Genomic DNA, 17,609 nt, shown 5'->3' with positions numbered 1-17,609 from the left:
AATGAGCTAGGCCCATCAATTTGAGATTCAAAACAATCCTATCCAATACAAGTTTATTTGATGTATCAGCAACCAAAGAAATAGGCTTTCTATATTGAGAAATGCTGCAGCAATCCTTCCCTGGACTAAAATGGTTTATAACCAAAATTCAAACTGCGACTACACGTTAGATGTAGAAGATAAATAGTCACTAAACCCGATGTTTAATAGACACAATCATTAAGGATAAGCATAGGCAATCAGAATGTAAAATTTGTCACGGGATTCCCTGTTTTATAAAATAAGGCACTACTCTTTGCATTTGAAGCAATCTCCTGTTTAGAAGCAGGATGATGCAATCTGAGGATTTAGGTTGTCCTGTGCCAAGGCATAACATTAAAAAACAGTCAGAACTCAAAATACACAGTTAGGGTCGCTGCCAGCAAGTAACCACAAACATGTAGGCATTTCCATTTTAGCTTAACTTTCAAGAAAAAAAAAAAAAAAGGGAACATTCATACACAATATAAAAACAGACGCAAAAAAATACAAAATAAATAAATTTGAGCCATCAGCAAGTCAGATGCGGATGCATCTTTTACTGCTCATTTTCTGCAAAAAATTGCACCATGGCGGCAATTTTCATAAGAAACTAAGGTTCCAGCTGGAGAAATTAAGATTACATACTAAATAATAAAAATAATCTTTATTTATATAGCGCCAACATATTCCACAGCGCTTTACAGTTGAACAGTTTCAAACACAACAGTCATAAGTAACAACGTTAACGATACAATAATTAAAGCGAAATAAGACGACCCTGCTCGTGAGAGCTTACAATCTACAATGAGGTGGGGGAGATACAAAGCACAGGTTTGTATTTACAATGATGGTCCAGCCATCTTCAGGGGGTGGGGGTTAGATGGAGATAGTGAATGGGCTACACACACACATAAAATGACTTTGATTACTGAATGTGATAGGCCGCTCTGAACAAATGTGTTTTGAGCGAGCGCCTAAAACTATGCAAATTGTGGATAGTCCTAATATCTTAGGGTAGAGCATTCCAGAGGATTGGCGCAGCACGGGAGAAGTCTTGGAGTCGGGAGTGGGAGGTACGGATTCGGGCAGAGGTTAGTCGAAAGTCATTTGCAGAGCGCAGCGGTCGGTTAGGCTGATAGAAAGAAATGAGGGAGGAGATGTAAGGGGGTGCCGCACTGTGGAGAGCTTTGTGGGTGAGAACAAGTACTTTGAATTGTATCCTGTAATGAATGGGCAGCCAGTGTAACGACTGGCGAAGAGCGGATGTGTCCGAGTAACGATTAGTCAGATGGACAACCCTGGCTGCTGCATTAAGGATGGACTGGAGAGGGGAGAGTCGAGTGAGGGGGAGGCCAATTAATAGAGCGTTACAGTAGTCCAGGCGGGAGTGGATCAGGGCGACAGTGAGGGTTTTTGTTGTTTCCATGGTGAGAAAAGGGCAGATTCTAGAGATGTTCTTTAGGTGTAAGCGGCACGAGCGGGCAAGAGATTGTATATGGGAGGTGAAGGAGAGATCGGAGTCAAGAGATTGTTACGCCCATATAAAATCTTGATTTAATAGAAGCTTAACTTACTGGTGACTCCAATTCTGAATGGAGAATATGAAAAACACTACTAAAATAGGAAATTGTGTCACAAACATGTCAAGCAATTGTTTCTTCTTCCTCACAAGCCAACCATGGGTCAAAAATGACAACTATTTTTGAGACTAGACTTTACCATTTCACCAAGTGGGAAGACCCAACCAAAAGTTGAAATTCAGCATGTAGAGAAGTGGTCTCCAACCTGATGTTTTTTGAGTGTTTGGAAAATTCTAGGCAAGCCATTAAGTTATGCTGTGAGTTTTCCAAAACATGAAGAGCACCAACATCACCACTTGTGTTCAAAACCAGTTGATCAGAGTATGGAATGTGAAGACATCTGTCAACGGGATTATCCTCTGATTTTTTTTTTCAACTGGACTCTACGGTTAACTTTTCTTCGCTTTAGGCAGAGTACACTCAAAACAAAGCTCAGGCCAACCAACCACATAATTTAGCCACTTTCACGATTAACCAAATCAAACCACTGATCACCCTCATATGCAATAATGTTGGAGGGGGGAACCAAGGAAGTATGGTTGGGTAAGCACAATTATTAGCACATCAAAGGGAATGTCACTTGTAGACCCAAGGAGTAAGTGTGCTATTGTCCCTTCATCACCTAGTTCTTCCTGTCCTCTGTAGCGGAGACCTCCACTGCAGTCCTAAGGATTTGCTCAAGCTAGTACATACTCTAAAAAGGCCCAACCAAATGGTAAAGAAAAACAGATCAAAGGACAACATCAAATCACAGCAGCTAATCTAACTGATGGACAAAGTCTATGGCTTATTCTGAAGATATGATGCACACCGGATGTGTGGCATGTAAAGTAGAGATTACATACAGTGTAGGCTTGCCACAGATGGACCTTATTTTAGGAAGTTACAATTGGAATTACTTTATACTCAGATATAATAATGTATATTATAGATTGTAAGCTTGCGAGCAGGGACCTCACTCCTAATGTCACTGTTTGAATTGTCTTAACTTGTATTGAATTTATTGTCTGTACATGTCCCCACTTAATTGTAAAGTGCTGCGGAATATGTTGGCGCTATACAAATAAAAATTATTATTATTATTATATCTTTTCTGTAACAGCAAAGGCCATCAGATATACATAAATTCATTTATGAAAATGCATGGTCCTGAACTCAGTTTCAAGCTCAAACTTCGAAAGATTCCACAACAAATATAAATATAGAAGTGACCATATGTAAAATTCACAAAAGTCTAAATAAGCATATCAAAATAATAATAAAATTTTTTTTTTAAATATCTTAGAGCCAAATTTTTAATATAAGCTAAATCTCACAGGAGCTTGGTGCGGATTGAGAGGTTTCTAGACCTAGAGACCACATTTAGTAAAATGATGCAAGACTCAGCTGATCTAATGGCCTAGTGTCAAAAACTGTCAGTGGAATGGCCAGAGTGATGGGATCCATCACTGGGTCCTTTTGTATGCAGGGAGCCTGTGGTTACACAATCCTCAGGCGTCGGGACCTGTCTGATAGTACATACATGGGGACGATGGGCAATCTCTTCTAGCTTAGAACTAAAAAGTAAAGACAAACATATCCCATCACAACATGGTATCTATAGAAAAACCTCAATGGCTCCACCAGTTAATCATACATGAAAAGACAAAGAAAACCAGACAGATCCAAGCAAAAATCCGCTCCAATGCAGTTCACCTTGATCCTCAACCCTGTTGCTACACATATCTGTTATAAAACTGGTATCCCAGCAATATCATAACATCTCAAAATCACGTGCTCTTCTATCAGCAAGGGTAATACAGATCTCTAAGCAGATAAGAGCAATCTTAAACCAACATTACAATCTAGGAGTTCAGCCACTTCCCATATCTCGGCAGACACTTGTAAATGAAGATTTTCTGAACTGGAACTTCAAAGACTCCAATTAAAGACCAAATGCTTAAAACTTAACAAGAAGTGTTACATCTGAGCAGTTTCTGTGATTGTCAATCCCATACAGAACCATTAAACTCTATTTGCCCTACATCACAGAAGCCCATGACATGACTTCCCAAAATGGATGACTGTGAAACACATTTGGAACCAAAACCTAAAGTGCTCAGCTTTTTGTCCAACTCAACTAACGAGAAGCTGGTCAACAATACATACTGTAGCCTCATTACTTCTAAGAAATACAATCATTTACCAGATTAACAGTTTATTTACTATGAAAAGTAGATCAAAATATCAGCTTAGAGTAACCATTTAACTTTTAGGTTAGCCTGTGAGAGTGATGGAACCTGACAATGTAGCCCTTAGACCAGAAAAAAAAAAAAAAGTTGTACACTTCGGCTATTCCGTTTTTTGACGGAAATCTTTTGCAGTCATGGCTACCCCTGAACTTGGTTTCTTGTTCATCATTCTCGTTAAATATTGAATTGGGATTCTTGATATTAACTGTTCAAGAACAAGACTTAACTATAAAGCCATTTAGGATTCACAATGGATTGTCACTACCTCCTATACCAACTGAAAATGATCACTGTTCAAGCATGGCCTGATGCCCTTAAGCTGTCCAAGGTGGCCACCATGCATGGCTAGCTGCACAAAGCAAAGGCTTCAGTTTAACAGATATGGATATATAACAGAACCAGGATGCCATTACCAACAAATACTTCTAAGAAAAAATACATGGGATCCAAGTCCACTAGCCAAATATTTCCATTTTCTAAACAAGTCCCTCAACAATGGATCAAAAGTAAGAAAAAAAAAAAAAAAGATGATTTCTAGGAAATGGGGAAAAATAGATTGTATGTCAAGCTGTGGCATTAGCAGTCTTTTTAGTTTATTTAGGTAGGAAAAGATGAAGTCCATTCTTTGCAATGTCTGACTACAGCAAAGCAGAGGTATAACCTGTAGATACAAATGGGAAACCCATAGAAATATGAAGCCATATTTAATGCAAAGTGTATAAAATTAATAGAAAACTAAAATAAAGAAGTCTATAAATCCTCATGGAAGGAGTGGACTATTCCTTGAAATACACTCTTGTATAACAAAGGTTTATTGTATTTCCTTTCACACCTCGAGCCATAAAGGGGGCATGGGCTATAGGTTATACAGCATGGTAGGTCAAGAGAGCACAGATAATGGAAAAACACACAGAACGTGGCAAAGTTCAACATACATTATTGCTAATAGAAGTAGCAAAATACTGAGGACTCCGGTGTAACTAATTCAATTAAAGGGTTGAAAGCCAGAAAACGACCATTGTAAAATAAAATAAAAAAAAACAAAAAAAAAAAAAAAAAAAAAAAAAACACACAAACCCTACTAGTGACAAAATCAAATATAACAGTATCTTGAAACAATTCAAAAAGAAACAAACGAAGAGCCAAAAATCCTGTAGTGACTGGGATATCATCAGTCCTAAAAGCCGAACACAAAAAATGCTGCAGTGCTGGAAATATTTCAAACTACAAATGACTCCTAATATGTCAATCAATAAACCATCACTAAAGAAATTCTATATACCTGATTGCATCATTACATAGTAATAAACCTATTAGGTGCAGACCAGTCCCTAAGTAACCCTAAAAGTGAGACAATAAAAACTAATCAGGATTATGACCCCCCCACATGTGACACCTACCTTGACAATACATCAATATATATCAATAGAATAAAACCACAATCACAAATGGTCAGAACAAAAGCAACAGATGATACAAGATATAACAGAAAACCTACCAGTGATATCAAACCAGATGGAGACTGGGGCTCTAAGCGATTTTGTAATCCCAATATTAAAAAGCATGGTGTCGGTGTCATAAGAATGGGTCCTTTGAGGAAGACGCAGGAGGTTCATGTCCAAACGCAAAGGGACTTGCAGTGCCAAACACCAGATCTTAACTTATCCATTATTATAAGTGGCTCATAGAGACCTGCATGCTCACCTGCATTAGAATTGACAGTCCAAGGTCTGACTGTATAACACCCGTGTGACAGTTTAGAAAAGGCTCGTATCACTGATCCAATTATTTAAAAAGGCAGGAATCATTAGTCCTGAATCTTCATTAGTCTTTTTAACCTCTTCATGGAGAACTTGAAGTCGTTAGCGGTTTCAGATGGTTATTGCCATAAAAGGACAACGCATTAATTCAGACTTCAGTGGCCAGGACAAGCTGGACCTGGACCAAAACCATTTTTATATTATGCACCATTTCCGTGACGGACAAAACCACACATACACCTGACAACTGGATTTAACCCTCTAACCTGTCTGATTCAATAATAAACGTATAGTGAAAATAGAAAAAAAAACAAAAAAACAATTTTGAGTACTGAACAATGGGGAGAATGACCAAGCTTCAGAAACTGGTAGAATTAAGAGAATTCCTCTATATCATATAACTAAGGCCAAATCACAAGACTCTACGTTGACCATTTAGTAATCTGTAGAAATTTGGTCGATATAAGGAGGAATTAATGCATTGCTTACTGTGGACAACATATGCAAGTTTCCAATGCCTTCTGGACATTAAAACCTTAATTACTTCCTAAGCATTTTTCACTTATGTATACCAAGTGAGAACATAAATGAAGTGTTAACAAGTAGCCCACACTAGTAAAACAGCGTATAGCTTAGGGTTAATAGCGTGACTGTTTTTAAGTTAAACCCTAGAGTAGGAATATAGGCAATCTCTACAGTAAGGCCCTAAAAGTGGCAGGAGCTGCAAAACGAACATGACGGCACAAACCCAAGTAGGCAAAGATCCTAGATATGTCGCAACCTGCACGTATCTTATTGGCCACTTTTCCTTCGAGGTCTATAAACTATAGTATTGCTGAGGCCACCAAACAATTAAAAGTTTGCCAAGTGACCCCTGAAACCTACATTATATTTGCCACCACATTTTCAATTAAAATCTTCCAAATTGTCCCCCTTTTGGATTCTTGATGGCAAAATAAGAAAGAAAAACTAGGAAGTTTTTACGTTAAGACCATACTATCACCGAGCTCACGTTTGCAGCATTTGATGGTTGGAATCATCGGCCATGAAACTGACAAGAATGTTTTAATATCAATGGGCAAAGCAAAAAATAAAAATATGTAGTTATAGAAAGAAAAGAAAAAAAAGAAATAAAATCACAAAGTGTAGGATTTTATATTTTTTTGGATGAGGGATGGGGTCATTGAATCCAATTCACATTGCATGGTAGAATAGGGAATCTACCTGCCATTAGTAGAGTACATACCTCTGCCTGAAAATATTCATATTCTAGCCATGTGTGACACTCTGACACCAAGCCATAAAGGTCAAACTACCGTATACGGGATATAAACGATCAAATATTCTGTGAACATGTCCTAGAGATCTTTCGGAGCCGGGTTAGTGGTGTAGCTATGAAAGCAGAATAGACTGCGTGCACCAATACTGACAAGACACTCTAGGATTCATACGGAGACTACAATAACCACATAGTATAAAATGAGCACAACGGCCCGAGACAAATCTGTATATCAAGAGAGACATCGCGAAAAAGTAATCCCATAAGGAGTCCTATACAAGACACAGTACAGATGGGATGGTTTACACATAACGGAACCGTTACACAGAATGCACTTTAGGAAACGAGATTCACCTACATTTTGCTATGCAAATCTTTTCTAAGGGGAAAAAAAAAAAAAAAAAAAAAAAAAGTCAAACACTGCAGTCATAATGATCAATGCTCCAACAAGGCAGCATGCTCCACACCACAATGCTCCAGCATTAATTTGCCATAAGCATGAACCCTCATGGTCATTTCCTGTGCTAATGCACACCATATGTTATTGTCCAGTTGTCATCACAAATTCATTTACCATAGGAAAGCTGGCAGGAATCATATCCAATATCTACTTCTTTGCATTCATTCTTTAAGCCTACACTTAGCTAATAGATTAAAAAATATATTAGTCTTTATGATGTGGCAAACAATGGAAAGTTTCCGCGAGTGTCAGAAAGTGAAATTTACAAGCCCACTGCCGCTTTGCTTTAGTGTACATGCCTGTGCACCATTAATCTGTAATCTACACGTCTGCGCTCTGTAAGCTCCTATGCTCCTTATCTATACTGTAGCACTTTGCTATAAATCAGCAACCTTCGGCACTCCAGTTATTGTGAAACAACTCCCAGCATTGGGAGACTACAGGGCAACTAGGGTGCTGTAGTGCCAATGAATACAGATCCCTGTTCTACATTTTAACCACTAGCCTAGACTGTAAACCGCCATGATCCAGACCAGGGTTCCCCAACTTTGGTCCTCAAAAGCCACCAACAGGTCATGTTTTCAGGATTTCCTTAGTATTGCACAGGTGATAATTGCATCACCTGGACAGACAAGAATTCAAGCACCTGAGCAATACTAAGGAAATCCTGAAAACATGACCTGTTGGTGGCTCTTGAGGACCGGAGTTAGGGAACACTGATCTAGAGTGTAAGCTCTGATGTACCACTATCCTCAGTCAATCCAAAACCAAATCCTTCCCATTAACCAGATGAGATCAAGATAGCTGCAGGGCAATGATCACACATTGCAGTCCTTATAAAGACAGGCATGGATCACCTGGTGTACACAACATCAAGGCTTTAGGTTGCAAGCTTCCATTTGCTAGAATGTAACACTCATCTGGGCCAGAATGGCCAATACAATAAAACAAACACCACAACAGTCGCTCCGCTGCTTTTTTTTTTTTTTTTCAGACACTGCAAGATTACTAAATGATAATTCCTTTCAAGCTTGTACAGACAGCAGAAAAATCTCCGTCCAGTGTTCCATTTGCTTTCAGTCTAATTAGACTCCAAGGAATTGCTTTTCCTTTCAAACTCGTGTTTGGAAAAAAAATAAATAAATAAAATTGCAAGAAAGATTCAAAGCGAAATGCATAAAGAAGACCACACGGCAAATACTTCAAGAAATTACCGCTTTAACTCTTGCAACACCAGTATGAGTTAAGAAAAAAAAAAACTAAAAAATAAAGGAGGAAAACTCGGGATTGGTGGGGGGGAGGGGTTTATGGGCTGAGAGCCAGATCCTATTCATAAGCAAATACACAGCACAATTGTTTTATTCATAATCCTGAAGTTAAACAAGTCCCAAAACGTTGGCAGAAAAGAAAAATATCGCTCATCTGTGGAACGGGCTAAAATAAATACATGGGAGGGGAGGAATAAATACAGATGTGCCGACCGTGCGGCAATAATGCAGAGGGGGAACTTACCTTCTGTTAGCCAGGTTTCTTGGAATTGGACTAAATCCTGGAAGAGATCTGAAAAGGAAAGGAAGAGTGTGACTCCAGAATCCGGCTTTTAGGAATTGTTTGCCGTTTATTACAGACACTCCCAGAAGCGTTTACAGCCAAAGACCGTTGTATCTTAATATATTTCATGGTAAAAGGCCTCAGTATAGGTTGGTGCTACATAAGAATGATCACTCCGAGAATGCCACATGGTGAAAATGACACCGACGTCACCCATCTCATCTACACAGGCCCTGAACCCTGTACCAAAATAACCCCTCATACAACCCTCCATGTACATAGAAGACGTCTGAAAGTCAAAAGGCGCAGCATGCATTCACGCAACTCCAGCCATATAGATGTAGCAGAGCCAACATTTGTCATGTCATGGTCTTTGCCCATCGGGAGAAGCATAGACAATACATTGTGCCAAATTATTCATCCCACCCTTATATGTCTGTAATGACTTTCCGGATAGAGAAAAATGCAAAGTATGCCTACATGTAACTGAGCTATATATGCTATGTACACAGATGAGGCAGAGCTGTGTTTGTCATGTAACGGTCTTTGTGCATCGGGATAGCTAAATATGGAGAAGCACAGAAGATACAGTTGTGGTCAATTACACACTCGACATTCCATATAGACATAGAACGCAGAAATCCTACAGCTCAATATACTTACATGTAACACATGCACAGATGTGGCAGACAGAAGTTTGTCAGGTATGATGGAAAGGCAGACAAGACAAGGGATAAATAACGCTGTTCTGTAACATCTGTATATGATATATATATATATATATATATATACATACACACATATACACACATATACATACACACAACAGAAATGCCCATTAGAATTTGTGAATGGTACCCTGGGAATCTGTGGTGTAAAATATTTAGTAGATGATGGGAGTTTTCATGACTGATCAACTAAAAGTTGAGAGTAAAGTAAATTGATGTAAATAAAGGTATAATGGTATAATAAAAATAACCCAGGGACTGTCTCAATAAAACAAAAGAGCGGATTGTGAAATCTTTTCCCGACACCAGAAAGCAATGTGAACATGTCCATTCTTATTACAAAAAAAAAAAAAAAAAAAAATATCAGATACATGACAATATGTTACCGCAGACATGTAAATATTTGCCCTCTTTTGTGTCGGGGACAATAGGTAAAATGTTGACATTACCTTCAGATTCTTGGGGCGGGAGATCTGCATCCATGAATTTTCTCCTGCCGGCCATACAGTATCGGTCTACGTCTCCATGCCCTTGAGGGTTCTGCCCCTGCCAAAAAAAAGGAAAAGGAAATCCAAGTGTCAAATGAAAATATTTCAGATGGCAGCGTGAGGTTACATAAGCAACGAGAGGAAGCGAGAGGATCTTGTGACCATCACAGGAATGTTGTAGAGAGTAGATAGGAGGAGGAGCAGGAGGAGAAAAGCTCAAGACTCACATTTGTCAGGGTATAAGGCACTTGCTGATCCAGGTAACCTCTCATCCTATGGTCCATTTGTTAACTGTGTGTTGTCATGGAGGATCAGCAGTCTGCAAGGACAGGAAAGAGGAGGGGGAGAGAGGAGTATGAATGGAGAGCACAAACATGCATACATAATGAGACCCATTCACAAAAATGCATACAGGAGGGGGAGGGGGGTGTCTAGTCAAGAAAAGCTGTGGCCAATTAGCCATGGATTTCTACCAATAGGGCAGAATACACACAGAGGCCAGGTCACAAGCCCACAAATCTAGATCTATACATCCAGATGAAGTTTGGAGAACACGAAGCGCAAAGTTCCTGACTTTCTAGAAAAGCTACCATTTCATAAACACATGCACAATCCAGACTGGTTTATGGTCATCGCCAGCATAACCTGGGCACAAAGTGTTTCTTTTCTAAAAGCTTTTCCAATACATACTCCTCATATGGGCAGTGTTGCCTACGAAGGCATGGGACAAGTAGGCCATAATCTGGGCACTTTGCACTTATTTTTTTTTTTCATAGAAAATCTAGGAATCGATCCCAAGCGTTTATCTTTGCAGATTTTTTTTTATTTTTTAAGAAAAAAAACAAAACTCCTTTTTGGAAGCAATCTTTTTTTGGCCCCACAGATGGAGCGGTCATCGGCCACAGTATACATGAAACTGCTCTGGATCGGTAAGAGCTGGGTCCCCCAGTTTGCCTATACTGGTTTCCACCTGAAACCTGCATCTTCCCTAAACCTCAGTTGTTATTTCCTACTCTGTCCCAGCAGAACATATGGCTGCTGCCCCCACACAACCTTCTCCAGCGCACAGCTCCGATCAGATCAATCCAAGGTCTGGACCCTGCAGCTAAAAGTCCCTGAAAGCCCCCGATCTCCCATTCCTGCAGGAATCTCGGCTCTAAAGCGCCAGATTCCCCTTCACATGGGCTGCCAGGGCGTGTTCCCCGTGATCCTCCTCCTTTACACCCAGTAAAACAACAAGATCGCGAAATAAGTTGCTATGAAGCGATCGGATCCCTCACCTCAATGCTCTAGGAGCTGCAGGAAGGTCTCAGCGGATCGGATTTGCTGTGCAGGAGAGGAATCACCAGAGAGGGGAGGGAATGGAGCCCTGCAGCCCCAGATTTAAAGTGCTGATTTGAAAGGACTTGTTTTTCTCGCAGCTCAGACAGTTGTTTGCCCAGGGGAGGCCGCGATTGGTGAGTTTCCTCTTTCATGGTCTCACATTTCCCCTTCTCCTCTTTTGTTTCATTGAGTTTTTTGTGAATGAAAGCCAGCCTGAGACGCCAGAGCCAATCAGAGCGCAGGCCGCCAGCCCCGCCCAGCCAATGGAGGGGCGGGAAAGGCCAGCCAATCAGGGGCGGAGCTGGTCAGCGTTCCATTCAGAAGTCTGGCACTCATTCATAAAGTGGAGAACAGAGCGGACTTCATTCATGGAGGGAGGAGGGGCGGCAGCAGGGCAGGGAGCGGGACTCACAGGAGTCTCTGGGGCTCAGCACGGAAAGCCTCCGAACATGTGGCGGAGCCCAGCCATGTACATGGGAGTCAGACACTTCGCCGCACTGGTCCTGTACACAGGCTGCTCATAAAGCAAGACTTTGTGGCCGTATTTCTGGTGCCTTTGGCAGTGAGAAGGAAAAAAAACCCTCCGCAACCAGATGTTTGTAGGAATCAACAGGGAAAAGTTAGGGCTTGTGCACATTGAGTATCTGCAGAAGATTTTTTAAATGCGTTTGTAGGGTGTGTGCACACGGTGCGAATTCTGCTGCGGATCCGCATCGGTTTTGACCCTGCAGTAGCATAACAAGAGGAATAGCTAGGGTTTGAGAGAGAGAACAGAGAGAGAGAACAGAGAGAGAGAACAGAGAGAGAGAACAAAGAGAGAGAACAAAGAGAGAGAACAGAACAGAGAGAGAGAGCAAACAAATGCCTTCATAGTCACCCCTGAAACGAGAGCAAACATAAATGCCTTCATAGTCACCCCTGAAACCCACCTGTCAGACCACAACCAGACACTGCTGTACATGAGATCCACGGACAAACAACCCATAGAAAAGCCACACCTGACCAGTCTACAAGTGGCCCAAACAGTTATCCACTGAATACACCAACATGACTAACAGAACCGAGATCCAAGAGCTACTTGTAAATTTCAACACAAGTAGTTACGCATCAAACCAGCAAGGGGTCAACGGGGCAGTGAATTACTTTAACAACATCCTATACACCATGGCAGAGCTAGCAGGCATCAGAAGAACCAACCCCAAGAAACCAACAAATAAACAAGGCCAAAAATGGTTTGACAAAGAATGTAAGTCACTACGCAACTCCCTAAGGGTAGCCTCAAATCAAAAGCACAGAGATCCAAAACAACAGGGACCTAAGAGCGGCCCATGACATCCTACAGAGGCAATACAAACGCACTCTCAGGCAGAAAAAACAGAGGCATATCTGCCAAGAACTACAGAAGCTTGAGGACTCCCTCCAGGACAACTCATTCTGGGAGACCTGGAATCATATCGGCACAAAGCCCAAGCAGAGCACCCTCCACATCCAAAATGGCAACATCTGGCACTGCTACTTCAAAGGCCTCTACAAGAACATACCAGAAGAAGACCTAACCCCAGAACAGAAACACCTAACCACTAAACTCAGAGACCTGGAGGAGACAATCAAAGACTTCCAAAATCCTCTGGACATACCAGTGTGCTGGAAATAAAAGACAGTATCAAATTTATGAAATGCAAGAAGGCCGCGGGCAGTGACGGCATCCTGCCAGAGATGATCAAATTCAGTTCCCCAGATATACATGCAGCACTGGCAAAACTATTCACCCACATCCTGAGTGCTGGCTACTTCCCAAAAAGCTGGAATCAAGGTCTCATAACGCCCATCTACAAGAATGGAGACAGATATGATCCAGCAAACTACAGAGGAATGTGTTAACAGCATTCTGGGAAAACTATTTAACTGCATTATTAACAAAAGGATCATCACCTTCCTCACCCAGCGGGACACCCTCAGCAGAAGCCAAGCTGGGTTCATGCCAAACCATCGCACCACGGATCACATCTACACCCTGCAAAGCCTCATCAAGACCCACATCCATAGAAAAAAACAGGGGAAAATATTTGCATGTTTTGTGGACTTCAAGAAGGCCTTTGACTCAGTGTGGCACCCAGGTCTGTTCCTGAAACTCCTGGAGAGCGGAATAGGTGGCAGAACCTACGACGTCATCAAGAGCTCATACACTGAGAATCGGTGCAGCGTGAAGGTGAATGGAAAGAGGACGGCCTTCTTCCGGCAGTGCCGTGGGGTAAGACAGGGCTGCAGCCTGAGCCCAACTCTATTTAACATCTACATAAATGGACTGGCAGCGGCCCTGGAATCCTCCTCTGCCCCAGGTCTCAGCCTGCACGACCGAGAAGTGAAGATCCTGCTGTATGCAGATGACCTCCTGCTGCTTTCCCCAACCGAGAGAGGCCTCCAAGATAGCTTGGCCGTGCTGGAAACATTCAGCACCACATGGGCGCTGCCCATCAACCAAAAGAAGACCAAAGTCATGGTGTTTCAAAAGAGGAGTTCTAAAGAAACCTCCACTTCCTCCCTCACACTAAATGGTGCCACGCTAGAGAAGACAAGCAGCTATACCTACCTCGGTCTGGAGCTAAGCCAAACCGGGAGCCTCAAGCAAGCAGCAGAGACCCTGAAAGGGAAAGCATGCAGAACCTTCTATATCATCAGAAGACAAATGTACCACCTCAAACCACCGGTGAGAGTCTGGCTCAAGATATTCGACAGCATCATCACACCTATACTGCTATATGGCAGCGAGGTATGGGGACCAGCAACCTATCCAGACCAGAAAAAGTGAGATTCCAGCCCAACCGAAGTCTTCCATCTGGAGTTCTGCAAATATCTCCTCCAGGTACATCGCAGCACCTCAAACATAGCCTGTCGGGCAGAGCTGGGCCGATTCCCCTTATGGCTCACTATACACAAGAGGGCGCTATCACACCAGGCGCATATACAGAACAGCAACCCCAGCTCCTACCATCATAAAGCCCTGCTGAGCCAGAGCCAAGAGCAAGCCAGGAACCTCGGCAGCCAGCTTAACCAAAGTCAGCAACCCACCCTAACTAAAGCCCAAATAAAAGATCTCAGAGAGCTGCAAGATGCAATACATAGAGGGTTGGAAGAGTGAATTGGAGAACTCCCAGAAACTCACCATCTACCGGTCACTGCGGAGGGACTACACACTGGCTCCATACCTGGAAAGGCTATGCCACCCCAAAAACAGGCAGACCCTGAGTATATACAGATTTAGCGCCCACAACCTAGAGGTGGAAACAGGGCGGCACCAACAGACATACAAGCCACGAGAGAACAAACTGTGCCAGCACTGCCAGCAGGGGGCTCTGGAAGATGAGGTGCATTTCCTGCTGCACTGCAACAAATACTCAGCAGTGAGGGACTCCCACTTCCAGAAACTTACCACCCATACCCCAGACTTCCCATCCATGCACAAGGAGAGGAAACTCTGCATCCTACTGGGGGAAGAAGAATCAATGGTGGAGGTCGCTGCCCAATATGTCACCACATGTCATAAGATGAGAGGAACTAAAGACCTCCAAATGGACAATCACTCCCCAAATTTTGCCCCCAACACCCCATCCCCACTACCCTAATCCACTCCCCTGCCACACTTCTTTTCTTGCTTTGGCAACACTAATTGTATTTTGGTCCTGCCAATAAAGCCTATTTGAATGAAGAGAGAGAGAGAGAGAGAGAGAGAGAGAGAGAGAGAAAGAACGAACACAAACACACAGAGAGAGAGAGAGAAAGAACACACAGAGAGAGAGAGAGAAAGAACACACAGAGAGAGAGAGAGAGAGAAAGAACGAGAGAGAGAGAGAGAAAGAACGAGAGAGAGAGAGAGAACACAGAACGAGAACGAGAACGAGAGAGAGAGAGAGAGAGAGAGAGAGAGAGAGAGAGAGAGAAAGAACGAACACACACACACAGAGAGAGAGAAAGAACACACAGAGAGAGAGAAAGAACACACAGAGAGAGAGAAAAGAACACACAGAGAGAGAGAAAGAACACACAGAGAGAGAGAAAGAACACACAGAGAGAGAAAGAACACACAGAGAGAGAGAGAGAAAGAACGAGAGAGAGAGAGAAAGAACGAGAGAGAGAGAGAGAGAGAACACAGAGAGAGAACGAGAACACAGAGAGAGAACGAGAGAGAGAGAGAACGAACACAGAGAGAACGAGAGAGAGAGAGAACGAACACAGAGAGAGAACGAGAGAGAGAGAGAACGAACACAGAGAGAGAACGAGAGAGAGAGAGAACGAACACAGAGAGAGAACGAGAGAGAGAGAGAACGAACACAGAGAGAGAACGAGAGAGAGAGAGAACGAACACAGAGAGAGAACGAACACAGAGAGAGAACGAGAGAACACAGAGAGAGAACGAGAGAACACAGAGAGAGAACGAGAGAACACAGAGAGAGAACGAGAGAACACAGAGAGAGAACGAGAGAACACAGAGAACGAGAGAACACAGAGAGAACGAGAGAACACAGAGAACGAGAGAACACAGAGAACGAGAGAACACAGAGAACGAGAGAACACAGAGAACGAGAGAACACAGAACGAGAACGAGAGAACACAGAGAGAGAACGAGAACGAGAGAGAGAGAGAGAGAGAGAGAGAGAGAAAGAACGAACACACACACACACACAGAGAGAGAGAGAGAAAGAACACACAGAGAGAGAGAAAGAACACACAGAGAGAGAGAAAGAACACACAGAGAGAGAAAGAGAAAGAACGAGAGAGAGAGAGAGAACACAGAGAGAGAACGAGAACGAGAGAGAGAGAGAGAGAGAACGAGAGAGAGAGAACGAACACAGAGAGAGAACGAGAGAGAGAGAACGAACACAGAGAGAGAACGAGAGAGAGAGAACGAACACAGAGAGAGAACGAACACAGAGAGAGAACGAGAGAGAGAGAGAACGAACACAGAGAGAGAACGAGAGAGAGAGAGAACGAACACAGAGAGAGAACGAACACAGAGAGAGAACGAACACAGAGAGAGAACGAGAGAGAGAGAACGAACACAGAGAGAGAACGAGAGAGAGAGAGAACGAACACAGAGAGAGAACGAGAGAGAGAACAAGAACACAGAGAGAGAACGAGAGAGAGAACAAGAACACAGAGAGAACGAGAGAACACAGAGAGAGAACGAGAGAACACAGAACGAGAGAACACAGAGAGAGAACGAGAGAACACAGAGAACGAGAGAGAGAGAACACAGAGAACGAGAGAGAGAGAACACAGAGAACGAGAGAGAGAGAACACAGAGAGAACGAGAGAGAGAACACAGAACGAGAGAGAGAGAACACAGAGAGAACGAGAGAGAGAGAGAGAAAGAACACAGAGAGAACGAGAGAGAGAGAGAGAAAGAACACAGAGAGAACGAGAGAGAGAGAGAGAGAGAGAGAGAGAGAAAGAACACAGAGAGAACGAGAGAGAGAGAGAGAGAGAGAAAGAACACAGAGAGAACGAGAGAGAGAGAGAGAGAGAGAAAGAACACAGAACGAGAGAGAGAGAGAGAGAGAAAGAACACAGAACGAGAGAGAGAGAGAGAGAGAGAGAGAGAGAGAGAGAAAGAACACAGAGAGAACGAGAGAGAGAGAGAGAGAAAGAACACAGAACGAGAGAGAGAGAGAGAGAACGAGAGAGAGAGAGAGAGAGAGAGAGAGAGAGAGAGAGAGAGAAAGCACACACAGAGAGAGAAAGCACACACAGAGAGAGAAAGCACACACAGAGAGAGAAAGCACACACAGAGAGAGAAAGCACACACAGAGAGAGAAAGAGAGAAAACACACACACAGAGAGAGAGAGAAAGAACACAGAGAGAGAGAAAGAACACAGAGAGAGAGAAAGAACACAGAGAGAGAGAGAAAGAACACAGAGAGAGAGAAAGAACACAGAGAGAGAGAAAGAACACAGAGAGAGAGAAAGAACACAGAGAGAGAGAGAAAGAACACAGAGAGAGAGAGAAAGAACACAGAGAGAGAGAGAAAGAACACAGAGAGAGAGAGAAAGAACACAGAGAGAGAGAGAAAGAACACAGAGAGAGAGAGAAAGAACACAGAGAGAGAGAGAAAGAACACAGAGAGAGAGAGAAAGAACACAGAGAGAGAGAGAAAGAACACAGAGAGAGAGAAAGAGAGAAAGAAAGAACA

The 17,609-nt window shown here is 42.6% G+C and overlaps 1 protein-coding gene across 3 annotated transcripts in view; it reads right to left on the bottom strand.

Moving 5' to 3' along the window:
• Window positions 1–11,572, bottom strand: part of ETV4 (ETS variant transcription factor 4) — a 59,703-nt gene extending 48,131 nt beyond the window's left edge. Inside the window, exons 1-4 of one of the 3 annotated variants that reach the window (XM_073565338.1) lie at window positions 11,379–11,572; window positions 10,326–10,417; window positions 10,060–10,156; window positions 8,844–8,891 (exon numbers count right to left, since the gene is read on the bottom strand). In XM_073565338.1, coding sequence (XP_073421439.1) covers window positions 8,844–8,891; window positions 10,060–10,156; window positions 10,326–10,382 — 202 coding nt within the window. In that variant the 5' untranslated portion in view covers window positions 10,383–10,417; window positions 11,379–11,572. The remainder of the gene's footprint in view (window positions 1–8,843; window positions 8,892–10,059; window positions 10,157–10,325; window positions 10,418–11,378) is intronic. The other 2 variants (XM_073565336.1, XM_073565337.1) reach the window with 2 other exon arrangements.
• Between the last annotated feature and the right edge of the window lie 6,037 nt (window positions 11,573–17,609).

The sequence above is a fragment of the Dendrobates tinctorius genome, unplaced genomic scaffold (genome assembly GCF_039654945.1).
Source record: "Dendrobates tinctorius isolate UK_male_01 unplaced genomic scaffold, ASM3965494v1 ptg000667l, whole genome shotgun sequence".
NCBI lineage: Eukaryota > Metazoa > Chordata > Amphibia > Anura > Dendrobatidae > Dendrobates > Dendrobates tinctorius.
Note: the sequence above shows the minus strand (reverse complement) of the source record. Positions and strands in the feature narration are given on the sequence as shown.